The sequence below is a fragment of the Hippoglossus stenolepis genome, chromosome 23 (assembly GCF_022539355.2).
Source record: "Hippoglossus stenolepis isolate QCI-W04-F060 chromosome 23, HSTE1.2, whole genome shotgun sequence".
Lineage (NCBI taxonomy): Eukaryota > Metazoa > Chordata > Actinopteri > Pleuronectiformes > Pleuronectidae > Hippoglossus > Hippoglossus stenolepis.
In genome coordinates, this window is record NC_061505.1 from 3,493,667 (window position 1) to 3,520,156 (window position 26,490).

The 26,490-nt window shown below is 46.0% G+C and overlaps 7 protein-coding genes across 8 annotated transcripts in view; 3 read left to right on the top strand and 4 right to left on the bottom strand.

Annotated features, from left to right (window-relative positions):
- The first annotated feature begins 117 nt into the window (after positions 1-117).
- LOC124851335 (C-type lectin domain family 10 member A-like) lies at positions 118-2,665 on the top strand. Its single transcript, XM_047338812.1, is given in 9 exon segments — positions 118-324; positions 425-508; positions 657-755; positions 1,067-1,123; positions 1,458-1,523; positions 1,526-1,549; positions 1,676-1,830; positions 2,126-2,235; positions 2,366-2,665. Coding segments are annotated over 9 exon segments (834 nt in total). The 5' UTR covers positions 118-242; the 3' UTR covers positions 2,523-2,665.
- Positions 2,666-3,116: 451 nt separating this feature from the next.
- On the top strand, positions 3,117-5,625 carry LOC124851333 (C-type lectin domain family 10 member A-like). The gene is made up of 8 exons (XM_047338809.1): positions 3,117-3,247; positions 3,340-3,447; positions 3,598-3,696; positions 4,020-4,076; positions 4,415-4,507; positions 4,622-4,776; positions 5,072-5,181; positions 5,309-5,625. The coding sequence occupies exons 1-8, from the start codon at positions 3,166-3,168 to the stop codon at positions 5,463-5,465; spliced, it is 861 nt and encodes a 286-aa protein (XP_047194765.1). The 5' UTR covers positions 3,117-3,165; the 3' UTR covers positions 5,466-5,625.
- A 389-nt stretch (positions 5,626-6,014) lies between these two features.
- Positions 6,015-8,311, top strand: LOC118102981 (C-type lectin domain family 10 member A-like). The gene is made up of 8 exons (XM_047338811.1): positions 6,015-6,285; positions 6,445-6,552; positions 6,672-6,761; positions 6,909-6,974; positions 7,077-7,169; positions 7,310-7,464; positions 7,711-7,820; positions 8,052-8,311. Exons 1-8 carry the CDS (start codon positions 6,228-6,230, stop codon positions 8,206-8,208), a joined length of 837 nt encoding a protein of 278 aa, XP_047194767.1. The 5' UTR covers positions 6,015-6,227; the 3' UTR covers positions 8,209-8,311.
- A 337-nt stretch (positions 8,312-8,648) lies between these two features.
- Positions 8,649-15,311, bottom strand: si:ch73-71d17.2 (RPA-related protein RADX). 2 transcript variants are annotated; one of them, XM_035149463.2, is made up of 18 exons: positions 15,204-15,311; positions 14,898-15,009; positions 14,413-14,602; positions 14,077-14,327; positions 13,791-13,957; positions 13,492-13,648; positions 13,106-13,214; positions 12,736-12,827; positions 12,374-12,499; positions 12,060-12,164; positions 11,744-11,917; positions 11,527-11,651; positions 11,022-11,275; positions 10,887-10,937; positions 10,536-10,579; positions 10,136-10,393; positions 9,925-10,059; positions 8,649-9,830 (listed from the first exon to the last, which is right to left on the bottom strand). In XM_035149463.2, exons 1-18 carry the CDS (start codon positions 15,270-15,272, stop codon positions 9,706-9,708), a joined length of 2,544 nt encoding a protein of 847 aa, XP_035005354.2. In that variant the 5' UTR covers positions 15,273-15,311; the 3' UTR covers positions 8,649-9,705. The 2 variants fall into 2 exon arrangements, with proteins under 2 accessions (XP_035005354.2, XP_047194756.1); XM_047338800.1 differs by lacking the exons at positions 14,898-15,009; positions 15,204-15,311 and having other exon boundaries at positions 14,077-14,350; positions 14,413-14,586.
- Positions 15,312-15,945: 634 nt separating this feature from the next.
- ift46 (intraflagellar transport 46 homolog (Chlamydomonas)) lies at positions 15,946-18,254 on the bottom strand. The gene is made up of 5 exons (XM_035149528.2): positions 18,121-18,254; positions 17,081-17,385; positions 16,902-16,995; positions 16,557-16,688; positions 15,946-16,437 (listed from the first exon to the last, which is right to left on the bottom strand). Exons 1-5 carry the CDS (start codon positions 18,247-18,249, stop codon positions 16,078-16,080), a joined length of 1,020 nt encoding a protein of 339 aa, XP_035005419.1. The 5' UTR covers positions 18,250-18,254; the 3' UTR covers positions 15,946-16,077.
- Positions 18,255-18,818: 564 nt separating this feature from the next.
- Positions 18,819-25,847, bottom strand: LOC118102946 (serrate RNA effector molecule homolog). Its single transcript, XM_047338819.1, has 21 exons — positions 25,724-25,847; positions 24,335-24,457; positions 24,101-24,211; positions 23,871-24,011; positions 23,478-23,538; positions 23,097-23,394; positions 22,736-22,983; positions 22,559-22,654; positions 22,232-22,373; positions 21,996-22,135; positions 21,846-21,907; positions 21,450-21,528; positions 21,191-21,355; positions 20,816-20,989; positions 20,578-20,731; positions 20,208-20,320; positions 20,017-20,097; positions 19,775-19,925; positions 19,529-19,630; positions 19,246-19,372; positions 18,819-19,153 (listed from the first exon to the last, which is right to left on the bottom strand). Exons 2-21 carry the CDS (start codon positions 24,451-24,453, stop codon positions 19,078-19,080), a joined length of 2,640 nt encoding a protein of 879 aa, XP_047194775.1. The 5' UTR covers positions 24,454-24,457; positions 25,724-25,847; the 3' UTR covers positions 18,819-19,077.
- Positions 25,848-26,296: 449 nt separating this feature from the next.
- The window catches only part of LOC118102922 (sodium/hydrogen exchanger 9B2), a 4,242-nt gene continuing 4,048 nt past the window's right edge, over positions 26,297-26,490 (bottom strand). Inside the window, exon 13 of the mRNA XM_047338806.1 lies at positions 26,297-26,490. This exon is cut by the window's right edge and continues 266 nt beyond it. The gene's annotated coding sequence lies outside the window, so the exon portion shown is untranslated.

Consider the following 26,490-nt stretch of genomic DNA (forward strand, 5'->3'; position numbering starts at 1 on the left):
TAAAGCACCGTATGTGTTGGGGCCTGATACCGATATCAAATATGGTCACTTCTGTTTTCAAAGATAACATGATGGCGGTGGACAAAATGTCAAACTGAGGCTTCAAAATGGCACACACGCGCACACGCACACACACACACAGTGATGACTGGACGTGTTCATATAAAAGAAGAGAAGAAGAAGTCCTCAGAAAACAACCCGATTCTTCTTCATCCAACTTCAACAAGTGAAGAAACGTAAATATGATTCATCTTAAAAAGACAGAGACGATGACATGTCACCTGCCCATGAAGGAACAAGACGACAGCGTCCACTGGATTAAAGGTATGTTTCACTGGAAAAACCCTGAAACACAAAACAACGACCTGACTGATGGAGTGATCAACTGTCTGTCTGTCAGAGCCTCAGCCTGTCTCTGTCTCAGGTGTCTCCAGGTTCAGACGTTGGATGGTTCCTGCTCTGGCAGTGACAGTCACCCTGGTTCTGATCACAACACTGGGAGCTACCAGTGAGCACACACACACATTAATTAAATGTATAAATGAAATGATCATGTCAATTTTGCAGGAAATACAAGTAAGATGTATAAAGAATCTGAATGAATCTGATTTAGTTTTTCTTTTTGTGGAATAATTATCGTGTGTGTGTGTTATCAGATGTGAAGACGTCAAATCGTCTGTGGTCTGTGGAGAAGAGAGTTTCCAACCTGAGCAACGTTATTGAGTCATTTCGTGCCTCACTGCAGAACGCTCAAGGTGACTGACACACACACACACACACACACACACACACACACACACACACACACACACACACACACACACACACACACACACACACACACACACACACACACACACACACAGTTTTAAAAAATCTTTTTGGATGCTTCTCCATTGAAAACCTGTTTTTGAGCTGCTTAATGTGAGTTCAAGTGTGAACTGATCGTGTGAAATCTGGTAAAGAGTCTTGAAACAGATGAGTTAAAAGTTGAGGGATAAAAACTAATGAACGGTCGCTGTGTAACCGTAGCAACATGCTGACAGTTTCCTGTGCTCTGTTCCAGAAACTGCTAAAGAAGTTCAGCTGCTGCATTCTACTGTGGAGGACCAGCTGACCTCAGGTAATCACGTCTGTATTTGTTCACACTTCAGAGTTCTTCCTGATGCTTGCTGACACGCCACCTCCTCTGACTAGATTTCCAGCAGCTGAATATCTAGACGAGTAAGCAACAACTGCTGCCAATCAGAGCAGGACGAGGTGACCAGACATAGTCGGGGGTTTCTCCTGGTTAAAGATTGTATAGTCCGACTGTGAAACTCCCGATCACATGACAGGAAGCCGTGCAGAGTGAATGTTTCATTTCTGACTGTTCGCTAACTAAGTGTGTGTGTGTGTGTGTGTGTGTGTGTGTGTGTGTGTGTGTGTGTGTGTGTGTGTGTGTGTGTGTGTGTCAGTGTCGGAGGCGTTGAAGCAGCTGTCGGTCATTGACTCTCTGAGCAGGAGTCTTACTTCGATCAAATGTTCCTCGAACAAATCATCAACAACGGTACGTCCATTAATCATATTATTAACATATGACTGCAGAAGACACATACTCACACCCATGTACCTGTCTGTGGCTCTGTCTGTGGACCTGTCTGTGGACCTGTCTGTGGATCTGTCTGTCTCGCAGGCTCAGGGTTGGACGGTTGTTGTCCTCTGGATTGGAAACTCTCTGGCTTTAGTTGTTATTTCTTCAGCCGTTCCCGTTTGTCCTGGAATGAGTCCAGAGTCTGGTGTGAGGAACATGAATCTCACCTGGTCATCCTCTCCTCTGACAGGGACTGGGTAAGTCCATCCATCTGCCTGTCAAGGGCAGAGGATGCCGCACCTTGTTAATCCATATGAAACAAACTGGTTAGTGAACATGGGCTACACATATAAAATGTGATTGATGATTGATTGATTGAACTGAGGCTGCGTCGTAACAGATGTGACCACAGGCTGGTTTTGAAGTCATGTAAGTGAGACAGTAACCTGAAGACGACCTGGTCTCTACTGGAGATACTCACACAAACTACGGTGTCTTCTGCGTAAAGACAGACTTTATATTGTTGGTTATAGAAACTTTGTCTCTGTCCAGGACTTCGTGAACCGTCACACAGTGCCTGCAACATTCTGGGTGGGTCTGAGTGATTGGAGAACTGGTACGTGGGAGTGGGTGGACCAGACTCCGTACTCCATGGAACGCAGGTATACCTTCAGTTTGAGTTTCTCTGACAACAACAGCAACAACTGCTGCATTTACATTCACAACATTCAGGCAAACATATATAGAGTATGATACGTGTCCACAGATTGTTGTGTGTCATGTGGTTTCCAGACGGTGGGGACTCGGTCAGCCTGACAACTGGACCAATCACGGCCTCGGGCCCGGAGAAGAAGACTGTGCTCAGCTTTACATTGACGGCCTGCTCAACGACCTGCACTGCTCCCAACAGCTGCGGTACATTTGCCAAAAGCTCAGCGGTTACCCCTGAGCAAACCGCCCGGCTCCGCCCGGCTCCGCCCACACGCGGAATTAAATTATCTGAAGTAGAAAACAGTGTCGAGCTGCTGTCAGAACCAAATATAAACCAGAACCAAATATGTCTGACGTTATAATAAACAGTTCGGAAAAGAAGTGTGTTTCTTCCTTTTGTACAAAATGTAGTGGAGTACACAAAGCTGTCAACTTGGAAAGACGAGGAGATTCCTCCGCCTCTTCGCCTGAATGTTCCCCACATGCTCCTGTTGTTGTGAACGAGTCTGACCCGGAAAATCTCCTGCTGCTGCTTCACATTAGAAACACAATGTGTTTTTCTCTGTCAATCTCTAGTTTCAAGTCTTCTTCAACACAGCAGGATGTTCATTTTGTAAATTATGGTCAAATAGATCATAAAGCACCGTATGTGTTGGGGCCTGGATACCGATATCAAATATGGTTACTTCTGTTTTCAAAGATAACATGATGGCGGTGGACAAAATGTCAAACTGAGGCTTCAAAATGGCACACACACACACACACACACACACACACACAGTGATGACTGGACGTGTTCATATAAAAAGAGAAGAAGAAAAGTCTTCAGAAAACAACTCGATTCTTCTTCATCCAACTTCAACAAGTGAAGAAACGTAAATATGATTCATCTTAAAAAGACAGAGACGATGACATGTCACCTGCCCATGAAGGAAGAAGACGACAGCGTCCACTGGATTAAAGGTATGTTTCACTGGAAAAACCCTGAAACACAAAACAACGACCTGACTGATGCAGTGATCAACTGTCTCTCTCTCTACCTGTCTGTCTGTCAGAGCCTCAGCCTGTCTCTGTCTCAGGTGTCTCCAGGTTCAGACGTTGGATGGTTCCTGCTCTGGCAGTGACAGTCATCCTGGTTCTGATCATAACACTGGGAGCTACCAGTGAGCACACACACACATTAATTAAGTGTATAAATGAAATGATCATGTCAATTTTGCAGGAAATACAAGTAAGATGTATAAAGAATCTGAATGAATCTGATTTAGTTTTTCTTTTTGTGGAATAATTATCGTGTGTGTGTGTGTTATCAGATGTGAAGACGTCAAATCGTCTGTGGTCTGTGGAGAAGAGAGTTTCCAACCTGAGCAACGTTATTGAGTCATTTCGTGCCTCACTGCAGAACGCTCAAGGTGACTGACACACACACACACACACACACACACACACACACACACACACACACACACACACACACACACACACACACACACACACACACACACACACACACACACACACACACACACACACAACAAGTTTTAAAAATCTTTGGATGCTTCTCCATTGAAAACCTGTTTTTGAGCTGCTTAATGTGAGTTCAAGTGTGAACTGGTCGTGTGAAATCTGGTAAAGAGTCTTGAAACAGATGAGTTAAAAGTTGAGGATAAAAACTAATGAACGGTCACTGTGTAACCGTAGCAACATGCTGACAGTTTCCTGTGCTCTGTTCCAGAAACTGCTAAAGAAGTTCAGCTGCTGCATTCTACTGTGGAGGACCAGCTGACCTCAGGTAATCACGTCTGTATTTGTTCACACTTCAGAGTTCTTCCTGATGCTTGCTGACACGCCACCTCCTCTGACTAGATTTCCAGCAGCTGAATATCTAGACGAGTAAGCAACAACTACGGCCAATCAGAGCAGGACGAGGTGACCAGACATAGTCGGGGGTTTCTCCTGGTTAAAGATTGTATAGTCCAACTGTGAAACTCCCGATCACATGACAGGAAGCCGTGCAGAGTGAATGTTTCATTACTGACTGTTAGCTAACTAAGTGTGTGTGTGTGTGTGTGTGTGTGTGTGTGTGTGTGTGTGTGTGTGTGTGTGTGTGTGTGTGTGTGTGTGTGTCAGTGTCGGAGGCGTTGAAGCAGCTGTCGGTCATTGACTCTCTGAGCAGGAGTCTTACTTCGATCAAATGTTCCCTCGAACAAATCATCAACAACAGTACGTCCATTAATCATATTATTAACATATGACTGCAGAAGACACATACTCACACCCATGTACCTGTCTGTGGCTCTGTCTGTGGACCTGTCTGTGGATCTGTCTGTCTCGCAGGCTCAGGGTTGGACGGTTGTTGTCCTCTGGATTGGAAACTCTCTGGCTTTAGTTGTTATTTCTTCAGCCGTTCCCGTTTGTCCTGGAATGAGTCCAGAGTCTGGTGTGAGGAACATGAATCTCACCTGGTCATCCTCTCCTCTGACAGGGACTGGGTAAGTCCATCCATCTGCCTGTTAAGGGCAGAGGATGCCGCACCTTGTTAATCCGTATGAAACAAACTGGTTAGTGAACATGGGCTACACATATAAAATGTGATTGATGATTGATTGATTGAACTGAGGCTGCGTCGTAACAGATGTGACCACAGGCTGGTTTTGAAGTCATGTAAGTGAGACAGTAACCTGAAGACGACCTGGTCTCTACTGGAGATACTCACACAAACTACGGTGTCTTCTGCGTAAAGACAGACTTTATATTGTTGGTTATAGAAACTTTGTCTCTGTCCAGGACTTCGTGACCCGTCACGCAGCTCCTGAATTTTTCTGGGTGGGTCTGAGTGATTGGAGAACTGGTACGTGGGAGTGGGTGGACCAGACTCCGTACTCCATGGAACGCAGGTACACCTTCAGTTTGAGTTTCTCTGACAACAGCAACAACTGCTGCATTTACATTCACAACATTCAGGCAAACATATATAGAGTATGATACGTGTCCACAGATTGTTGTGTGTCATGTGGTTTCCAGACGGTGGAGACCCGGTCAGCCTGACAACTGGACCGATCACGGCTTCGGGCCCGGAGACGAAGACTGTGCTCACCTGCACATGGACGGCCGCCTCAACGACCGGCACTGCTCCCATCAGATGTGGTACATCTGCCAAAAGCTCATCGGTGACCCCTGAGCAAACCGCCCCGGCTCCGCCCCGGCTGCGCCCACACAGATAAAACAGATAAAAAACATTAAATTATCTGAAGTAGAAAACAGTGAAGAGCTGCTGTCAGAACCAAATATAAACCATAACCAAATATGTCTGACGTTATAATAAACAGTTCGGAAAAGAAGTGTGTTTCTTCCTTTTGTACAAAATGTAGTGGAGTACACAAAGCTGTCAACTTGGAAAGACGAGGAGATTCCTCCGCCTCTTCGCCTGAATGTTCCCCACATGCTCCTGTTGTTGTGAACGAGTCTGACCCGGAAAATCTCCTGCTGCTGCTTCACATTAGAAACACAATGTGTTTTTCTCTGTCAATCTCTAGTTTCAAGTCTTCTTCAACACAGCAGGATGTTCATTTTGTAAATTATGGTCTATTTAGAGTCAAATAGATCATAAAGCACCGTATGTGTTGGGGCCTGGATACCGATATCAAATATGGTTACTTCTGTTTTCAAAGATAACATGATGGCGGTGGACAAAATGTCAAACTGAGGCTTCAAAATGGCACACACACACTCACTCTCTCACACACACACACACACACACACACACACACACACACACACACACACACACACTGTGTTTTCCTGTTCAAAGTGCGTTTGCTGGTCAATGACCCTTCGGCTGGTGTTTGGACTGTAACAGTTTGTCAGGCTTCATCGGAAAGAAGAAGGAAGAAGAAAGAAGAAGGAAGAAGAAAGAAGACACACGAGGTGGGGAGACATCGCCATGACTACTGAATACCATGACAACGGTGAAGAGGACAACAGCTCGTTCTGGAACAAAGGTACGTGTCTGTCTGTCCAACTGTCTGTCTGTCTGTCCAACTGTCTGTCTACACATGTGGCTGAAGTATGAAGAAACTGTTCACCTTTCTGAATATAAAATAAAAAGAGTCCGTCTGTCCATCCGTCTCCACCTCTCTCTCTACCTGTCTGTGTGTCAGAGCCTCGACCTGCCTATTTCTCAGGTGTCTCCAGGTTCAGACGTTGGTTGTACCCTGCCCTGACAGCGACAGTCATCCTGGTTCTGATCATAGCACTGGGAGCTAGCAGTGAGCACGCACACACACACACACACACACACACACACACACACACACACACACACACACTCTCGATGTAGAGTTAGCATATGGGAAAAAACAACATGTCGATTTTTGTTCCTGTTCAGACACGGCGACGTCAAATCGATTGTGGTCTGTGGAGAAAAGGGTTTCGAATATGACTGAATCCGTGGTCGTGGCTGGGCAGCTCAGTGCAGGTAACACACCTGCCGTCGTTCTGTCGGTCAGAGGAGGGGATGTCAGAGGTGATGATGTCAGAGGTGATGATGTCAGAGGTGATGATGTCAGAGGTGATGATGTCAGAGGTGATGATGGACAGTAGGGTTCTTCTTCTCTTCCTCCAGACGCGGCCGCAGACGTTCGCCGGCTAAAGTTTTCTGTGGAGAACAACAAGGACCAGCTGACGTCAGGTGTCTCACACACTGCAGATCGGTCATTCCTCCAACAGCAACATTAATAATCCCTCATGATAACGTTGTGTTTGTATTGTGTGTCTGTGTGTGTTTGCTCAGTGTCAGAGGCCCTGATGCAGCTCTCGACTCTGGACGCTCTCACTAGGACGGTCACTGCACTGAAATGTTCCCTCGAACGCTTCATCAACAACAGTAAACCCACACCGACCACACTTCTATCTTTACTCTCCTCAAATTCTGAAACACTTCAAATGCCCCCCCCCCCATTTTGGACTTTTTCCAAACATGTCACTTTGGCGTCTAAATGTGAAGCCTCTCTGTGTGTCTCTCAGGTTCACACGTAGAAGGCTGTTGTCCTCTGGGTTGGGATTTTTTCCAGACCTCCTGTTATCTCTTCAGCAAGACGTCTATGACGTGGCACGCTGCGAGAGACTGGTGCAACGGACACGAATCTCACCTGGTCATACTCACCACTGACGAGGAGTGGGTGAGACAGCCTGTCTGTCTGTCGGAGCTGGTTTAGACAACGAGTCGCTGTTTAAAAAAACAACTTTTAAATAAAAAGCTTAAAATGTGTAAAGTTAGACTGTAACTTCAGGCCTGACACGAAAGATCGTGTCATATTGTTTATGTTTAGCTTTAGCAGTAGACCGAGCACAGGTCCTTGTTGGACACATTTACCAACATTGCGACAGAGTTCATGTATTTCTGTGTCTATGTCTCTCTGGTCCAGGACTTTGTGACCTCGCAGAGCAGGGGTGCCTTCTACTGGATAGGTCTGACCGATGAGAGAGAAGGACACTGGGAGTGGGTCAACCAGACCCCGTACGTCATGAACCGGAGGTGGGCTGAACATTTGTCTTATTTCAGGAATATGACGATCTTTTTCCAAAATGGGGACATTTCAGAGATAGAAAATGAAAAGTATTTAACATTTAACTTCTAGATACAAAATCACAGGGAATGTCTTCAGTTGGAAAACAACACAAACATTACAAGCGATTTCTAAGACAGTAGAGGTTTTTATAACATTGTTTTAAAAGGAGTAACACAAACCCACCTGTGTGTTTCCAGACGGTGGAGACCTGGTCAGCCGGACAGTTGGACCGGTCACAATTTAGGTCCTGGAGACGAGGACTGCGCACATCTCCACAGCGACGGACGCCTCAACGACATTCACTGCTCCAGCAGGTTGCGCTATATCTGCCAGAGACACAGCCAGCACAGCTGAAGACCGCCTCCTCCGTTCGGGCTCCGTCTTTATGCTGCTCACCTCATGTAGGCACAGATCCACTGTGTCATGAAGACGCCATTAAACAGTTGGATCCAACGAATCAGACTCGTCTGTCTTTCTTGCGTCAGTGACGTTGATTTGTGCACTTTTTGCTCCTGTGGACTCAAACATGATACGATTACAATTTGGTGGTTAAAGGTCAAAGGTTAAGGTTACTGCAACCTCACGAAGCACGTTTTAGGCCATAACTGAAGAATTCAAAGTTATGTTATCAGGAAATATAAAACAGATGTATTGAAGAGTCTTGACGGACATGGACGTAAATGAGCTGCTGTTTTAGAGAATTACAGATTCAAACTGTAAACTTGTGATGTGCATTTTAAGATTTGTTGCACAAACAATTTGGGAGTTAAAACAGAAGAGTGAGGATACGACAGTGAGGATACAACATCATTTATTAGACTGTAAAAGTTGAAGAACCTTTCACAAATATAAAATGTGACACAGTTTTGAAGAAAACAGCGTGAAAGGAGCTGAAACCTTCAGTTCAAAACTTTATACAAAAACAAAACTTTTTTAAAGAACAACAGGAACAAACATCCAGATGTCAGAACAGTGGAGACAACCACAAACTTTTTGGCAATAAAATGTCACTTTAAGAAAACTTTTCTTTTTCTTGAATCACACAGAAGTTTTAGTGTCTGAACAGGAAACATGAAAACACTACCATGGTCAGAATTATAATTTACAGAGTTTGGCCTGAAAATGTATCATTAATATATTAGTATTTAATCAAGTTTCAGTTAAAAAATATTTTTAACTGTAAATTTCCAGACTTTATTTCTCTTTTAAAACCTTCTCTTCACAAACGGAGGTAAAATACTGAATTCTATTATTTCTATACTTTTTAAACAATTGGTTACGTTATATTTTAAATGACTGTGAGTATTTCATATGATCCAATGAAATTAAGTGATGTTACGAATATAATAATGATAATAATACCAATTCTGTGGCCTTTTTTATTAAATACGTAAATTATTCATACGTAAAGACTTCTACTGTTCTCACATACTTTTCCTACTATTAGTATTTTACTGACACCACCTATATACTCATATAAATATAGATATAAATATATATATAAACAAAAAAATGTATCTGAACTTCAACAGTTCAAATATAATATTTTGACTAAAACACAAATGGCAGCGTTCCACTGGCGTCTGGATAAAATCCACCAAACAGCTGCGAATGAAGTCAGTGTTGTTTTTACAACAACTCACAACATTTAGTAAAGTGCTTCAGTGTCTGTCTTTATAAATAACTAGAAATACTTTAAATTATCCAATATCTAAACTCCAGGCATCTGTGTGTGTGTGTGTGTGTGTGTGTGTGTGTGTGTGTGTGTGTGTGTGTGTGTGTGTGTGTGTGTGTGTGTCTGTGTCTGTGTGTGTGTGTGTGTGTGTGTGTGTGTGTGTGTGTGTGTGTGTGTCAGTTGGGCAGCTGAAACGCTCGGCTCAGGATGAGTTCAGTCCTGGTTCCCCCCAGGTGACACGCCTCCAGGACGCACACCAGCCTCTGATTGGTCAGCTGGGACGCCAAGACGATGAGGTCAGCTGAGAGACAGAAAGAGAGAGAGAGGGTGAGTGACTGTGTGTGTGTGTGTGTGTGTGTGTGTGTGTGTGTGTGTGTGTGTGTGTGTGTGTGTACCTGGTGAAGGTGGAGGTCCATGTGAAGAGAAGGCTCCGTGGGATAAGATGGAGGTCCAGGTGTTGGGGTGAGGGAGGACGGGAGGAGAGGAATGAGGGAGGAAGACGACGTCGACCGACACAGAATCTGACAGAGCTGAAACACGTTTTATATTATTTATATACCGAATTTAACCGATTTCCATAGATGGATAAACAAGATGTGTGTGTACCTCTCAGTCTCAGTGTGTAGTAGTCATCGAAGGCGGGGTCAAACCTCCCAGGGCCCGCCCTCCCTCCCATCGCCACGACGACAGCCTGCTCCTCCCTGCTGGTGTGGTCGTAACGCATCGGCAGCGTCTCCTCGGCAATGGGTGGGAAGGCGGGAAAGAGGGGAGCGGTGACGAAGGACGAGGCATCATCGTCATCGCTGTCGTCTTCGTCAGCATTTGAGTTTTCTAGAAACTCCATGGAGGCTTCGAACAGGATGACTGCACAAAGAGGACGAAGATTCACCATCATCACGTTTATTTTTGAATCACCTGTGCTCAACTTTCTTCTGACGCGTTAGTCACCAGATTATTATTACGCCATGAAAAAAAAAAACATTGTGTAAAACACACACTTGCACACCTGTGTTGTTGTTTTGTTCTGGCTGTAGTGTGACCCACGGCCGTCTGAGGAATGAGACAAAACAATATGTCATTTTCAGTTTGAATAACATTGAGAGGAAAAGTTCAACATTTAGTTCAATCATCTGATGCTTCGTTAGACACCTGAACAACGTCATTGGTATTTCAGAGTGGCAGCAGGAGGAGGAGCTTTGATTGGTCATATCTCTCTCTTTAATATTAAATTTTCTGTTATTTCCATTCAACCCTTGAAGAGAAATTCTCCTTTAAGTGGCCGTAAGAAAAAAAAAGAACAGACACGGGTTCTGGTAAATAAAAATATTTCCTGCTGAGTCAATCTGACAATGCTCACCTCTTCTTTGGAGTTTCAGGATGAAGCAGCAGTTTCCTCTTACACGACTTCCTGATGGAACAAACAGATCGACTGTGAACACAGAGCTCAACACCGACTCAGCTCCGACACACAAATCATGTTTTAATGCCTCACGCTGCTCTGAGGTCCACAGGACGAGGCGCCAGCTGACTGAAGGCAGAGGACGGAGAGGTTGGAGATAAAGACGAGGAGGAGGGGGAGAGAGGAGGTCTGAAGGAATGAGGGGTGGAGGGGAGAGGCTGGAAGGAGGAAGTGGAGGAGAGGGACGGAGAGGGAGACGGGTGAGAGGAGGTTGTAAGGAGACGAGGGGAGGACGAGGAGGAGGAGCGAGACGCAGCTCTGTCCGTCCAGAGCAAAGAGCGATCCTCCTGCAGGAGACGAGAGACGACAGGTGATAAATTATATGAAATACTTTGTTCTGTTTGACAAACATTTATTTAACTTCTACTTTTTGTTTCGTCCATGTCCCATCTGCTAACATGGAGGAGGCAGGTATATGACCTATACTGCAGCCAGACACCAGGGGGCGATCCTGATGATTTGGCTTTAGTTTTGGGGGGGGCAGTCATGTTTATTTAGCGTGTTGTTACCATGGAGTGTGTATGTGTTCAACAGTCACCTCTCCTCTGCGGCTGTACGTAACCATGGTTACTGTTGCCTGGATGCAGAAGGTGCGTCTCTCCCGATAACAGAGCCTCTCCAGCTCCCTCTGAAGCTCCGCCCCTCTGAGGAAACCTGGCTCACCTACAATCAAACACACACACGCACACACACACACACACACTGTAGATAGAAGTTCACTTTTTAAAAATAAAAATGACTGAAACGTAACTGACCTCTTCGATCTTTCATGTACGTTTCCAGGGAGACCGGAGGAGGTGGGTACATGAAGAATCCTCCAATCAGAGCCCTGCTCAGCACCTGTCTGTCATCCTGGCTCCTCAGCCACTGAAGGAACTGTCGTACCGGCCGGAGTTTACGATAACTCATCTCTGAGTGGTGGCCCAGTCCTGACAAATCAACCAATGATGAGAGAAGACCAATGAAGTGATGATGTAATGACAGAGAAGATGACTGGTGTAAAAATCTGAGATTCAATCCATATGTGTTGTGCAAGTTTCTACCAGCAGGGGGAGGGACGGGGCGTGTTACCTGTGCAGTACACCTGAGTGTTGATGGTGTTTGTCAGGAAGCAGCAGTTGTGAGTTTGATTTGCAGATTTGATCAACTTCAGTCTCGTACAAACGACCACAGACACTGAAACAGACACAGACTTTCTTAAATGTTGATGAGTACATTTGTCTTACACAATATATTACTTTGTTTAGTTTTAGTCCTGAGTCACAGACCTAAAAAAATAAAGATGGACGACATGACAGCTCCGCAAAAGTGAAGGAATCACTACTGCACAGATACACAGCTATGATTCCTGATGTGTTCCTCTGGACTTTAACCCGTTGTCTTACATGGGTGGAGGCTGCGGTGCGTTTCAGGTTGAGACGTGGAGAAGAGCTTCACGTTGATTGGCTGATCGCTGGTCCCGTCCTCCAATTGCAGCCAGCGATACTCCAAAAGCTCGGCCCCTCGACCATCTACCAATGAAAACAGAGATTGCTGGTGTGTTTTTGTAAATGTGAAGGAAATAAAAAACAAAAACTTTTTTTTTTTAAATGGCTGCAACGTTATTTACTTGAATGATTTACATATATTCTAGAAAAATTCATACGATTGTTCGGTTGCTGAATGATTTTATGTTGCTTGACTAATCGATTAATCAGTGCAGAAATAATTAAGGATGTTTTGTAGGAGTAACCATGGCAACCCTCACCCTTGCTCCTTATTCGCTCTGCTCGTCCTGTGAATGTAAGCAGGCCAATGACATCGCACTCAGCGCTGTGAGGAAGGTCCAGGAGCTCCTTACTGAAAAACAGTGTGTGTGTGTGTGTGTGTGTGTGTGTGTGTGTGTGTGTGTGTGTGTGTGTGTGTGTGTGTGTGTGTGTGTGTGTGTGTGTGTGTGTGTGTGTGTGTGTGTGTGTGAGTGAGTGCTGGTATTACAATCTTTGTGAAGATCAAGTTCAGATTTAAACAAAGTGAAGACATTCAGGCCAATGTGTGTTAGGTTGAGAGGTGGTTTGAGGTTGAGGTCAGAAGGAGGTTAGAGGTTAGGTAATGCATCATGTACACGTGTGTGTGTGTACCTGTTGTAGAAGCTGTAGGTTGGTGCAGGTGGGAGATACTCGGGTGAAACTGAGGATTCTGGGAGAACAGATATCTGAGCAGCAGGATTCCTGCTGTTAACGCTGATCTCTGGACAGAACAACAGAAACAGAGTGACACGTCGGTCCTCACAGAACCATCTTTGCTACATTGTGGGGACTCACCTGAAACTTCTCTGTTTATTTAAGGGCTGAGAATCAATTTTACTGTTAAATTAGACTCAGATCCACGTTACGTTTAACAGGTGGAGAATGAATATGGGTTATATGGATAAAAATATTTATCTGCACAGAACCTTCTACCTAAAACAAACTCAACTAAGTCCAAGAAAAGTCCCCACATGACAGTGAGACGGGTTAGTGTGTACCTATATCATCCAGCTCAGCCTGGTAATGCCGTTTGACTCGATAGCGTCTCAGGCTGATGACATCACCCGGCTTCAGACGGTGATACCAGCCGACACACACACTGTTCCACAACACCACACACACACCTCCAGTCCGGTCGCACACCTCCAACACCGCCTGAACAGAAAGAAAGTTTGGCGTTCCACAGGGATCAATCTCAGTTCCTCTTTTATTTACATAATTTACACAAAATAAAATGTCCCTTACAACCGTGTGTGTGTGTGTGTGTGTGTGTGTGTGTGTGTGTGTATTCACCGACCTTATAAGGACATTCACAGTTTCGGTCGGTTCTCCCATAATACATCAGGTGTGACTTGTTGATGATGCGTATGATCAGACGATGCTGGACGGCGCCCCTAGCAACGCCCCGATGACCAGACAGGAAGGAGTCACGCAGCTCAGACACCGTCACAGCAGGTCGTTGCCCTGACAACACACATGCACTTACTTTATTTTACCATTTAAATCAAATATTCAATCCAAACAAACAAAAAAATGTTTTAACTTAATTAACTTATGTATTTAATAGACAGTGACAGTTCCACCTTCCTCCTCCTCTTCATCATCTCCATGCTCCGCCTCTTCCTCAGTGGGCGGGGCTTCCCTCCACACCTCCCCACTGTAGTCCACATTGTTCCACTGAGGGAGAAACACACTCCTATTGGCTCTCAGAGGAACCAAAGGACCTACAGCGTCCGGGGATCCAAACCAGGGCAGAGAGTCCACGTCCACATCAAACCTCCTGACTCCATCGTCCTCGTCGTCCCCTCTGACCTCCGCTCTCTCCAGTCTGTAGCTGCAGGCACAGAAACGTTGACCCTGATTCGTTATGACACACTGATACATTCACCTGTCACTCACTCACTCCCTCCCTCACTCACCTGTCTGTCTCCGCAGAGGCCCCGGGGCATGCTGGGTGCTGAGCGCTCATGGCGAGGGCGAAGGTGGCGTTGCGTAGCGTCGATCCCGGCCGCAGGACGTTCCTCTCCACCAGCCGGTTCAGACCAGGATCCAGAGTCACCTGAAGCCTGCAGTCGCCGTCTGTCAGTGTGACGTCATACAGGTCGTCACCTGGAGTGGACAGGGACAACAGGGACAACAGGGACGACAGGGACGGGTCAGATGGAAGGAAACCGACCTGTTGAGTCATATTCTGTATGATGTTACTTCATCCAAGACAGGAGCTGCATTAAAACAGCCTCCTCTACTGTCACCATGTTTGTTGTTGTCAGAGACTCTTGACTCTGTGTTGCCCTCTAGTGGATGTACAGTATAACACCCTGGAGCATGTGGGCAGAGACGGAATCGGACGTGTGTCTTTCTGTCAATGAGCCAGTATAACGTGTTTTATTCTGTGTGGTCTCACCGTTGAGCACCGCCTGCGGGAAGTAGACGGACGAGCCCTGGTCTCTGCTGTAGCGCTGCAGGTCCACCACGGACAGGAAGTCCCTGCAGACGGCGGGAGAGGACGAGGACTCCTGCGACACAAGACGAGGAGACATCAACCAACATGAAATGATCCGTGAACATGAGGAGACGGGTTGAAGCTGCTGACGTCGACAACCAGGTGGAAAGAGGTGGATTTATTCCACATGTTACACACGTGTTACACACGTGTTACACACATGTTACACACGTGTTACACACATGTTGGAGGAAAACAGGATCTGACCTGGTTGGGTCCGGACCTGGACCTGGACCGGGTCAGGGTTCTGTGGAGGACGCAGCCCGCAGCCGCCATGTTGGACAGACGGCAACAACAATAACAGTGCGGTGCATTGTGGGAGAGAGTCTTTCAAATACAATAAAATAAAAATATTTTGATATTAATATCAATATTTGATGTTAAATCAATTAAATCTTTCTTCTTCTTTTATTAAAATACAGCAGTTTTTTTTCAAACCAGTTTAATAAGGATATTTGTTACGTTTATGTAAATATGGTCATTATATTCTCAACATTTTACACTGAACCTTAATGACATTAAACATAAATAAACTATTATCTGAACCACACTGAACATTAACATTACATTGATCAATCAGCCGTATTGATTGATTGATTGAATGTGTACATATATATATATGTAACAGAATATTTAACCAATAATAAAATCAAAGTTGATCAAACTTCTGACCTTTGACACTGGTCTCCATGCCCCAACACATACCGTGCTTTATGGACCATAATTTACTAAATGAACATGAGCTGAATTGAAGAAGACTTGAAACTAGAGACTGAGACATAAAATGTTTACTGACGTTAAAAATCAAGTGAGAAGTCATTTTGTCTTTGACTTATACAGAAATCCTGCCTCCTGCTGTTCCCACATCGTCCTGTTGCTGTGAACGCGAACCCAGAAAATGTCCAGACAAGTGATTACGTGGTGACGTGGGATTAGCTGAGTCAGAGGATGATCTTCAAAACGTTTTATTGACATGTTAAAGTTTATTTGACAGAATAAAGAGTGGAGCACAGGAACAGTTCCGTCTGACACAGATGAGACCAGGTCAAAGGTCGTGACCTCCTCGCTCCCTGTACCTGTGTCAGGTTTGTGTTCTGCGTGTGAAGTGCTGAGAGTCTCTGAACTCCAGGTAGAGGTTGAACAGCAGGTGCAGAGACTGGATCCTGCTGCTGTGCACGGGGACGTCCAGCAGGGCGCACACGAGGTCCACATACTCCATCAGGCTGCAGTTGAGGCGGGCGGGCGGCAGCTGCAGACGCCCCAGTAGCTCCTCCAGCTCGCCTGGCCACTCCTGCATCAGGCTGTCGATGTCGGGCATCGCGCGGCCATAGTGGACGCTCGCCGCTGGTTTGGAGCGGTGCAGCGCACTGATGCTCTCCACCCAGCTGTCCACCGCCCGAGGAATCGACTGAGGACTCGCCACGCTCGTCACCTTCTTCAGCTGAGGACGGACAGACAGGACGAGGAAAGACAGGACAAGGACAGGTGTATGAGTGCGTGTGTGAGGTGACAATGTGCAGATGTGTTTGTGTATATAGACGTGTGTATAAATATCTGTACCTCTGTGGCTCCGTGTTGTTTGGTTTCCTCCGACAGCCACAGCGACAGAACCGTGGGGTCAGACTGTTTCACACTGGGCTCGTCCAGAGCCAACAGACCCAGAGCGTCCTCGATACCGTCCGGCCTCGGCACCTAAACGCATCACAAGTCACACTGAGGTCAGAGGTCACAGAAAATGGGGGCTCATGTGAGGCCTTCAGAGTCTTGTTAACGTCAGCGCTCAGGTGTTTATTATCAAACAGTGTTTGGTCTGTTTTTACTTTCACAATAAAAGTCCTGGTATCCAGCTCAGGCTGGAGATAAACCTGGAGGAGGAAGTGATGTCATATTTACACAGCGACGTACCTTCAGGAAGGCGTCGATGTCTCCGACAGCTGGGATGAAGTCTGGGATGAAGGGTTTCAGACTGTGATCCAGCTCAATGGACTGAGGCGTGTACCTGAAGGGGCAGAGATTGAAATCAACACTGAGACTTTTGAAAGGATTTAACGGAGAGTCAGGACTTCAGGCGCTGCTCCTCTCACCGTGTGATGTACTGGAACAGCTCTTTGACCTCGGTGCTCACAGGCAGGTTGGCGTAGTCGGCGGGGTCATACGCCCCCTCCGGAGCCTGCCCCGGTTCGTCGTCATCGTCTGTATCGTCTTCGTCAGAATCGTCATCCTCCTCCTCTTCATCCTCTTCCTCCTCCTCCTCCTCGTTCGGACTGGCACCAGGCTGCCTACCGATTGGCTCTTTGGTCCGCTGAGGCTTTTGGTCCTCCTCAAACTCGTCACTGCTGCTGTTGGCAGACATCAGGCCACGCCCCTCCCGGCTCCGCCTGGAGAATGACTGACAGGACAAATGACCAATCAGAATGTGACTGTGAAAACATCCTGGTCTTAAGACAACAGAACAAACTGAGCTGAACAAAGATCACCTCTGAGGGAAGATGCTTCACTCTGACAGAGTTTCTGCAGCTTAAACAAAGACTAAAAGAATCGTAAGTCAGTCTCAGCTGTCAATCAGGACGTCTCAGCCTGTTTTTATATAATCAAATAACTAATTAAAATGCCAATTAAGGAAATCGTCTGTGGACCAGGCCGTCTCGTTTCCGTTACGCCTTTGTTATCTACGCGTCCTTTGACGACCGAATGGATCGGATCCTGAATTTAGACGCAGCTCACTTCTCAAAAGGTCACACGTGTTTATCCAATCAGTGACTTGCACTAGTGTGTGGACCTCTGAGATTCATCAGGTGACCTCTGGAGGGGCCCGAGCTCCATGTTGACAACCAGAGGACTAAACTGAATGTATACATAAGTAGATTGAATATTAATAATGATCTGATCAGGGCTCAATCCGATCACTCAACAGTAACTGAGTGGAATGTGTGAATCAGTTTAGTAGAAAACTCATTAAAACCTTCGTCACTGAGTAAATTGAGCTTTACAACAAATCACATCTTGTTCAAACTGTTCATGTTTCTCTCTGGTTCCCCCCCCCATCACTCCGGAGGCTCCTCGGGCGGAGTGCTTGTCTCAGACAGCCGGGTCCGCTGGCCCCGGGCCGGGCTCCGGAGGTTACCTGACGCTGGCCGCGGGGAGTCGGGCTGGAGACGCTCGCCACCTCCTCGGAGTCGACCACCTCCAGGCTCTCGTCGTACGGCTGGTTGTCCAACTGGCGGGGGTCTCTCCTCCGGTCGGTCCGCTCCATAGGACACCGGGCGATCACCGGGCAGCGCACATGTATCCACCGGGGATCCAACCGACGATCCGCCGCTCGGACCGACTTTCTGTCCCGTTAGCACCGTTAGCAACAGACCCGTCGCTGGGCTAACACCAGCCGCCTAACAACAAACCGAACCGGAAGAGCTTTTAAATTGTCGGAGGCTGTAAACACCGCGAGACCCGTTATTAAAAACACAACAGAACCTTAGTCCGAACCGTTTAAACGTTAAATTACCGGATGAACTCGGTTTTAAACGCGACTCTCCGCTGTTAGCAGCTAACTCAACAACCCGCGGGTCCCGAGGTGTCTCCTGGCAACCGACCGCACAAAGCATCATGGGTAGTGTAGTCAGACTTGATGGGAAACATTTCTCACATTTAAGTGTTTTTCAGTGAAAGTACTTATATTATAGATCATATCACATATTTTTTAAGTTAGTATATTATACACAATTTAATAAAAGGTATAATATTGTATGTTTAACGATTTAAATGTCATATATATGTATACATCTCGTCTTTATATACAGTAAAAAATGCTGCGTAGACGTCATCATCAGTCTTCCTCTATTGATCTTTATTGGAAAGTGGAACAATTCATTTAATCAATGATGGACAGTCACGTTGGTCCTGCTCCTGACATACACACACACATACACATACACACACACACACGCACGCACACACACATTTTCTGTCCTAACTCAAAATAAAAGACGAGCTAGAGATGGAGGGAAGATGAAATGAATCATGGGAAAACGTAGAAATAAAAAAACGTCTAAAAAAAACATCCTGTGTTTTGACTTCGTTGTGTTCAGAAGAAGTCGAGGTCCTCCGGAGCGTCGAGGTCTCTGTACTCGATGATTGAGCGAGGGTCTCCTCGTGCGCCCCTACACAGAGAGGGAGAGAGGGAGGAAGAGTCAGAGTGACGACAGCACACAGTGAAATGTATTGATCACGTGTTGATCAGATGTGACTTTACCTGCTGTTCCGTTGTTTCGCAGGAAACCCTCCACCACCTCCTCCTCCTCCTCCTAAATGACCTCTGAAGTTGTCGTAGTTACCGCGGCCACCGCCAAACTGGTTGTGGGGGTAGGGAGGTCCCCCACCTGCAACACACACAAAAAATGAATCGATTAATAAAAATTATCTTTAGTGAGATACAAGTTGTGTAGTGACGTTGTGTTTGAGTGAGACGTGATATATCTGAGCTCTTTCATCGTGTGTGCGTGTGTGTGTGTGTGTGTGTGTGTGTGTGTATATACCAGGGAAGCCAGGCATGGGAGGTCTGACACCAGGGGGATATCCCAGAAGACTTTGCTGTTGTGGCGACTGACCAGGAAATCCAGGGATGCCAGGGGGAGCGGCTGGAAGAGCAAGGGATGAGGAGTGTCATTCACCAGCACATTGACAACGTGTGCACTTGGTGTGTTTGTGTAGGAAGAGAGAAAGTAACTGTTGTGTTCTCACACAAGTGACTTAAGATGTCGGTCAGACTTTTTGTGTCTCACCTTGCACTGGCGGTAGGAGGGGCTTGTTCTCAGGAAGGGCGGGTCTCTTGGAGTCCAACAGAAAGTTGTTGAAGAACTCAACCTCCTGTCTGACGGCAGCGACCTTGTCTCCGTGTTTGTTCAGGATGTGTTTACGCACAAACTCTGGAGCCTGAACAATAACAACAATATCAAATGTTACCATGGTAACCGCTCATTCCCCACAGGAAGCACACAGGACTCACACAGGAATTTGGACTCACCTTGAACTTCTTCCCGCTCAGAGGACACAACCACTTATCTTTACTGAGCTCCTGAGAGTTGGCTGTCAGGAACTTCTCCACCTGAGTAGACAGACAGACAGACGGGCATTGAAGTGAGAGAGAGAGAGAGACAGGTAAACAGACAGGTAAACAGACAGGTAAACAGGTAGATAGACAAACGGGTGTGGCACCTCTTGTTCCGGGTCTTTCTTTCCCAGCCTGGCAGCTTCTTCCTCACTCAGTGTCTCTGATGGTGACAGCAGAGGAGCCAGACGCTCTTCACACATCCTCTGATGTTCGCTCACTGTCAAATCAGAAGACAACGCTCGGTCACACTGCAACTTCCACAGCGTGTACGACTTCATATGTGTTACAGGAGGTAACACGTAACCTGCAGTTTCCACACGTGACTAAATGTTTGACCTAAAGGTGGCGCTGGAGTTTTAAATCCAAGTAACTGGGGTTCATCCTGAGGTGAACATGAATGTCTGATAGCAACCTAATGATGATCAAGTCTATTTTTATTTATCTGTGTGTGTGTGAGTGCGTGTGTGTGCGTACTCTCAGCTGCAGTGATCTTGGCCACAGGTAGGGGTCCTCGTACATGGATCAGGCCACAGCGATGAGGCATCTCGTCCTCAGCAGGATACTCACAGAAGTTATAATAATCTACAGAGTGAACGAGGCGCAGGTAGAGCAGCAGTCTGTCCAGCACCTGCGCACATACACAATATTTAACAGTCAGAAACATAACTTTACAAACATTATGACAGAATAAGACTTCCTGAGCTCCTCCAACCTTCATTAGCTTGTCGTCTGTCTCCACGCTGACTTCAGAGGAGGAGGCGGGGTCTTTGGCGTCACCTGTGTCGTCACTGTTGCCCCCGGAGGCGCCAATAAGCTCCTCCTCCTCAGCGCTGACTTCCTCTATGAGGTAATCTGTAATGTTCTTCAGGACGGGGTTCGTCTCCATCTGTACACACATGTTATTGAGAGATTATGGGTAATTACGTCTCATCACAGTGAGCCAGACTGTCAAAATAAAAGCAACCAGCTAAATTGACTGTCGTCAGCTCCTGTTCTTTCAAAATAAAAGCAGCTGCATTAACTACAATAGCCAAACTACAATCACTAACTTCCTGTTCAGAGTTTTAATGTGCTGTAAGGACTGTACCTGTTCGGCCCACAGCTCCCCCCTCTGGTCCAGGCTGTGCACGAGTCGGGCTGACAGACGGATGTCGTTCCTCACCACCGGTTTGTGGTGCGTCAGACCGTTGACGGTGCGAACGCGCCGACACAGATCTCTGTTGACCACCGGAGACAGTTCGCAGTCTCTGAGCTGAGGATTGGGAGGAAGAGAGAGGGCAGGTGTCACTTAACGATCAGTTCATGTCAGTGACGGCTCGACCAGGAGTGGGTTTTGGTGGATTTACCCTGATGTTCTGGAGGTTCCAGCACGTCTCCTTGATGTTCACACCGCGGTCGAAAGTCACCCAACACCGCCTAAAGAACCTGACACACACACGGACAATAAAATATGAGAGTATGCTGTCATGGTTGAACTGTGGTTATATCACAGTTAAGATTTCATTCTACTTCCTGTTCCAGTGAGTGACCTGACACGTAAAAACCTAAACTGTCCCTCTGAACCGATTCCTCAGTTTGACTTAGTTATCAACTCTTAGAAGCCAATACCAACATCAATATTTTCGTGGATTAGAAGAGACGGAAACCACGATTACAAATGCATTGCAGATGTGTTTTAAATAAACTGGATGATAAATGTGCGATGAGACTGAAATGACGACATCCAGCGCTTCAGCACTCACCTCCTCTCAGGCTGAGGGTCCGACAGCGCCACCCGTAGGAAGCCTGGGTACCTGCGACACAACTACACACACGAGCCAGGTTAGTCCAGGTGTCATTTGTGTTTGAGTGTGTGTGTGTGTGTGTGTGTGTGTGTGTGTGTGATCTCTTACCGCAGTGATCTCCTCCTTTGACACCTCTGGTGGGATGCTCCTGATGAACAGGGAGGTGGTGAGGTGGAGGGGGCGGGGTTTCGCAGGGGCCTCTTTCTCCCTCTCTTTCCCTCGCTCTTTCCCTCGCTCTTTACGACGCTCTGAGAGACACACACACTGATAAGTTTGCCCCCACTCTCTGTCGTTTAACCTTTGACTAAACAGTTGCTGAAGTAGGAAAACAAATTGGTCAGTACCGTCTTTTCCTTCCTCCTCCTCCTCTTCCTTCTCTTCGTCCTCCTCCTTCTCTCCTTCAGAGTGGGAGGAGTCTGAGTCGGAGGCACTCCCCTCCCCGCTGTCAGCTGACACGCTGCGTTTCCTTTTCCTGCCCTGAGTGGAGGAGTCGACAGGATTTAATACTAACACCACAAAGAACGTTAGTGTCATCAAGAACCAACTCACCTTCTTTGTCTTTGTCGCCTTTGTCGTCTTTGTCGTCTTTGTCTTCTTTGTCTTCTTTGCCTTCTTCTCCTCCCCCTCCTCCTCTTCCTCCTCCTCCTCCCCTCCTCCTCTTCATCTTCATCTTTCTTCTCCTCCTCCTCCTCCTCCTCCTCATCCTCCTCCTCCTCCTCATCGTCCTTCTCCTTCTCGCCATTCTGCGTGGCCTCCTCTTCACAGTCCTGGGACAAAAATATGTTTAATGCCCTGACGCGAACATGTCGTCACTGTTATTTACCGCTGTGTGACATCATCATTCTGACCTTATCACAGTCCTTTTTCTCGCCCTTCTCTCCGCTGGTCGACGCCTCCGTTCGACTACTGGTCGCCTCTGAGCTGCTTGGATCGCTGACACTTCCTCTGCTCTGCTCGCCCTGACTCTTCTCACCTCCAGCTGCTGCTCCACTGATGACGCCACTGCTCGTCTCCCCGCCCGCTGCCGCCACAGGAGCTGCAGGTGCCTCCAGGACCTGCAGGTCAAGGTCTGTACCTCCCTCCATCTTTATCACGGCTGCAGGGAAAGAGAGAGGGGCGCATTACCCAGAATCCTCAGCAAGGTGACACCAGCAACTGGATATATGTAAATATAAGTTTTATATCTTAATATACATTCACTGATCTCACCTGCGTCGAGGAGTTTTATGATTGCTGCACTGTGGTCCATGTCCAGAGACATGTTTTCCAGCCAGTTGTTGTCCAGAAGGAAGAGGAAGACGCTTAGCCGGGTTTTGAGGGAGGCCAGAGACTCCGCCTTACTGGCCATGATGTCTTCGGGGTGGTACTTTGAGCGAAACCACTCCTGGTCTTTGTGCTGTAGGAAGAAGTCCTGCAGCTGCTGCCTCCTGAAGTCCAGTTTGTACTGGTTGTAACGCTTCACCGCCTCTGTCTCATCGACACTGTCCTCCATGTTCAACAGGAACTCCTGCAAATGAATCAGAATGAGTGCGTCCTGACCTTCGACCCCTCGCTCGAATGTTGTGACAGAAGCCCAGTTTGTTTGCTCACCTTAAAGCTCCTCATGGTGGGAGGACCAGGAGGAGGAAGGTCAGGATCCACCATCCCCAACCTGAGACAATATGAACCACAAAAGAGAGACGTCAGATCAGACTTCTTGTCACTTCTGTTGGAATCACCGGTCTGTTGTTGTACATCTCCACTAACCACTGAAGTCTCAGTTCCTCCAGGTGTTTCTGTCATGTTATATTCACCATAACATGAGGTCACTGTGACCTTTGACCGGTAAAATCTAATCAGTTCATCTTTGAGTCCAAATGACAACTGGTCTAAATTTGAAGAATATCCTTAGAGGCAGATTTAAGATGTCATGTTCAAGAGACCAAAAACATGTTAGACCAGGATGATCTTGAACTTTGACCACGTGTTGGGGCAGTGGCTCACCTGCCCTGAAGTGGGTGACCTCCATGGTGGGGGTGAAGGTGGGGGAGGTCAGGATGCCAGCCCTGAGGCCCCGCCCCTGGAAACGGAGCCCCTCCTCCGTAGGGCATGTCGTAGCGGTACGGCTCCCCCCGGTGGTCATCCCTGAAAACATTCAGCCACAAATGACAGAATGAGTATAGATAAGTGGATAAAATACATGCGTGCTGCTAAAACACACACACACAGCTCACCAGTCTCTCCTCATGCGTTTGTGTTGAGGGCTGATGTGTCGAGGTGGAGAAAACCTCTCTCTGCGACCGCGATCGTAATCCCTCCTCCTCTCTCTGCCGCGGTCCCAGTCCCTGAACAAGCGATATCCACACATGTCGGTCACACACATGAACACACTCAAGCTGTGGTTGTATGCTTCCACCAACCAGTACAATTTCAGTCTACTTGGTGAGAGTGACGTCAGGTGGGTTTACCTGTCGGGCCAGTCGTCCCGCCTCCTCTCCTCCCTCTCCCTTGACCGCTCCATGTCGCTCCTCTCTCTCCTGAACTTGTCCCGCCTCCTCCTGTCGAACTCGTCATCGCTGTCTCCCATTGGACTGAAGACACAGACACAATTTCCTTTAAAGTCCCGAAGCTTCTGTCAGACGATTATTGATCCGTTATTTGACTAATCATAGCAGCTCTAAACGAGTCAAAACATTAGAAGCAGATTTTAAATAATGTTTCTTAATCTAAAGTTTAAAAGAAATAATCAGTTTGTCAAATATAAAGATTCTTTTCTCGGTATGTTAAAAATAATAACGAATCATTCATCGTTTCAACATTACTGTGAATCAGGACACAACACTTAATTAATACCAGTTTCCAGTTCATGCAGAGTTGATGGTATAAACAGGTTAAGTTGGTTGAGTTGTTCAGATTAGATTTACATCGTTTCTTTACTTTGACACGTTAAACTTGACCGAGCAGGTTTGTTCATCATCACTGAGTTCAGTGCAAACAGGAGCTGATCAGTCAATGCTTTTATTTTCACACTTTGACTCGGTGAGAACAGACACAGGTTTAAAACCAGAGTTGTCGCTCAGAATCTCATGATATTACATGTTAGTTTACATGTGTTCATGCAATTAATTCACTAAACCATAAGCAAACTGTGACCAGGCTTGAAATATATTAAAATATTAAAGCTGATCAACATGAATTAACAAGACGTTTTACCTTTGAATTAGAGGTCAAAATAGAGAAACACTTGCAAATTTCAGTTTCTCACGTAAAAAGACTAGTTTATTTAATTAGTAAATTAATTGGGGTGAAGCTGATGAAACTAGAAGCTCCGACTCCAGTTTGTACTTCATGGATTTTAACAATCAACTTTCAATGTCTCAAGATGCATTTAACGTTTGTTTTCGCATGTTTTAATACGTCCTCTTCTTCCACGCGAGGCCAACACGCACACGAAAACACCGACGCCTGAAACACGACGACAACAAACAGAAGAAACACGAATCGTGTTATTGAATCGTGTCTTGTGTAGATGCTAGCTGAATTAGCCTGTTAGCTTCTGCTGTGCTTGGCTAGCATTGACCCTTCGTGGCCGCTGCGGGATTCACCCACAAACTGAACTCAAACGCAGTGACCGTGCGAAATGACGTCACACAAGAATAACGTCAACTTTAACGGTAAAGTTAACGTTAGCCGTGCAGCAGCTGGAACATGCTAACCGCGGCTAATTAGCTAGCTCGCACCAGAGCTAACCCAGCGTGCTAATATAAATATTATATACAATTAATTTTCTTCCGTGTTTGTTCGCTTTGAGTTTAGTGCGAAACGAGCATTATTTATAAGTTCATAGTGTTTTTTACCTGAAACTTCTCCGTTTACAAAGTGAAGAATTAGCTCCGGAGCTAACGCGACTATTTCACCGCCAGCCGGAGAGGAAACCCAACCGACGAGACTTCCGGTTCGACTCAGCTCCGATTCTTTTATTTCCGGTCAAGTTTTTAGTCTGACACAAACACACGCGCCCCCTGGAGGCAGCTGCAAAGCACAACAATGATGAAGAGTGAAGAGCGGCCGGTTAACTTAATAAAATATAATAAAAGAGAAAAACATCAACACATTTGACTAATTTGACTTTACAATAACCTTTATTAAAAACAGAATCGTTATTCTTTCCCTATGGAAGTACATGTCCACCACAAAAACATATAATGTAAATAAAAACCAAAACTTACAATAATTCAAATCAAATGTTTAACTTTGTTTTTAATAATCACAATAATGAATTTCTCACCATTTAGTTTTGATAATGAATCTTACAGTTTAGAATTAACACATCTTTGACATACATTTTATATGATCATTTAAAAATAAAATATATTAACATACAGTAGGATTTTGAATAATTATTTAAAATTGCTTAAATATGACCTTCTGTTCTACACATATTGTATATACACATTTTTACTTGACTTTCGTACATTTTGAATGCAAATCGTCATTTTTACTTACTTTCACAACAATGCAGTTTTCTCAGCAAGTTTTTATTTGTGTTTGTAACTTTACATGGGTTTGAAATGGTTTTGCAGTCACACAATCATGTCGACAGTGATTTTTCCTCTTTAATCGT

Excerpts from the sequence above, each read along its gene's own strand:
- LOC118102946 (XM_047338819.1), bottom strand. The coding sequence starts at position 24,453 with ATGGGAGACAGCGATGACGAGTTCGACAGGAGGAGGCGGGACAAGTTC. Across the intron at positions 23,539-23,870 it reads GGTCACCCACTTCAGGGCAG|GTTGGGGATGGTGGATCCTG; the intron begins GTGAGCCACTGC and ends ATATTGTCTCAG. Across the intron at positions 22,374-22,558 it reads AGGAGGAGGAGGAGAAGAAA|TCCACTCAGGGCAGGAAAAG; the intron begins GATGAAGATGAA and ends CCTGTCGACTCC.
- LOC124851333 (XM_047338809.1), top strand. The coding sequence starts at position 3,166 with ATGATTCATCTTAAAAAGACAGAGACGATGACATGTCACCTGCCCATG. Across the intron at positions 3,697-4,019 it reads CTCACTGCAGAACGCTCAAG|AAACTGCTAAAGAAGTTCAG; the intron begins GTGACTGACACA and ends GCTCTGTTCCAG. Across the intron at positions 4,077-4,414 it reads GGAGGACCAGCTGACCTCAG|TGTCGGAGGCGTTGAAGCAG; the intron begins GTAATCACGTCT and ends TGTGTGTGTCAG.
- ift46 (XM_035149528.2), bottom strand. The coding sequence starts at position 18,249 with ATGGAGCGGACCGACCGGAGGAGAGACCCCCGCCAGTTGGACAACCAG. Across the intron at positions 16,996-17,080 it reads CTGTTCCAGTACATCACACG|GTACACGCCTCAGTCCATTG; the intron begins GTGAGAGGAGCA and ends CTGCCCCTTCAG. Across the intron at positions 16,438-16,556 it reads AACAACACGGAGCCACAGAG|CTGAAGAAGGTGACGAGCGT; the intron begins GTACAGATATTT and ends GTCCGTCCTCAG.
- LOC118102981 (XM_047338811.1), top strand. The coding sequence starts at position 6,228 with ATGACTACTGAATACCATGACAACGGTGAAGAGGACAACAGCTCGTTC. Across the intron at positions 6,553-6,671 it reads CATAGCACTGGGAGCTAGCA|ACACGGCGACGTCAAATCGA; the intron begins GTGAGCACGCAC and ends GTTCCTGTTCAG. Across the intron at positions 7,821-8,051 it reads CCGTACGTCATGAACCGGAG|ACGGTGGAGACCTGGTCAGC; the intron begins GTGGGCTGAACA and ends GTGTGTTTCCAG.
- si:ch73-71d17.2 (XM_035149463.2), bottom strand. The coding sequence starts at position 15,272 with ATGGCGGCTGCGGGCTGCGTCCTCCACAGAACCCTGACCCGGTCCAGG. Across the intron at positions 15,010-15,203 it reads CCAGGTCCGGACCCAACCAG|GAGTCCTCGTCCTCTCCCGC; the intron begins GTCAGATCCTGT and ends CTTGTGTCGCAG. Across the intron at positions 11,918-12,059 it reads CACTCAGGTGTACTGCACAG|GACTGGGCCACCACTCAGAG; the intron begins GTAACACGCCCC and ends TTGATTTGTCAG.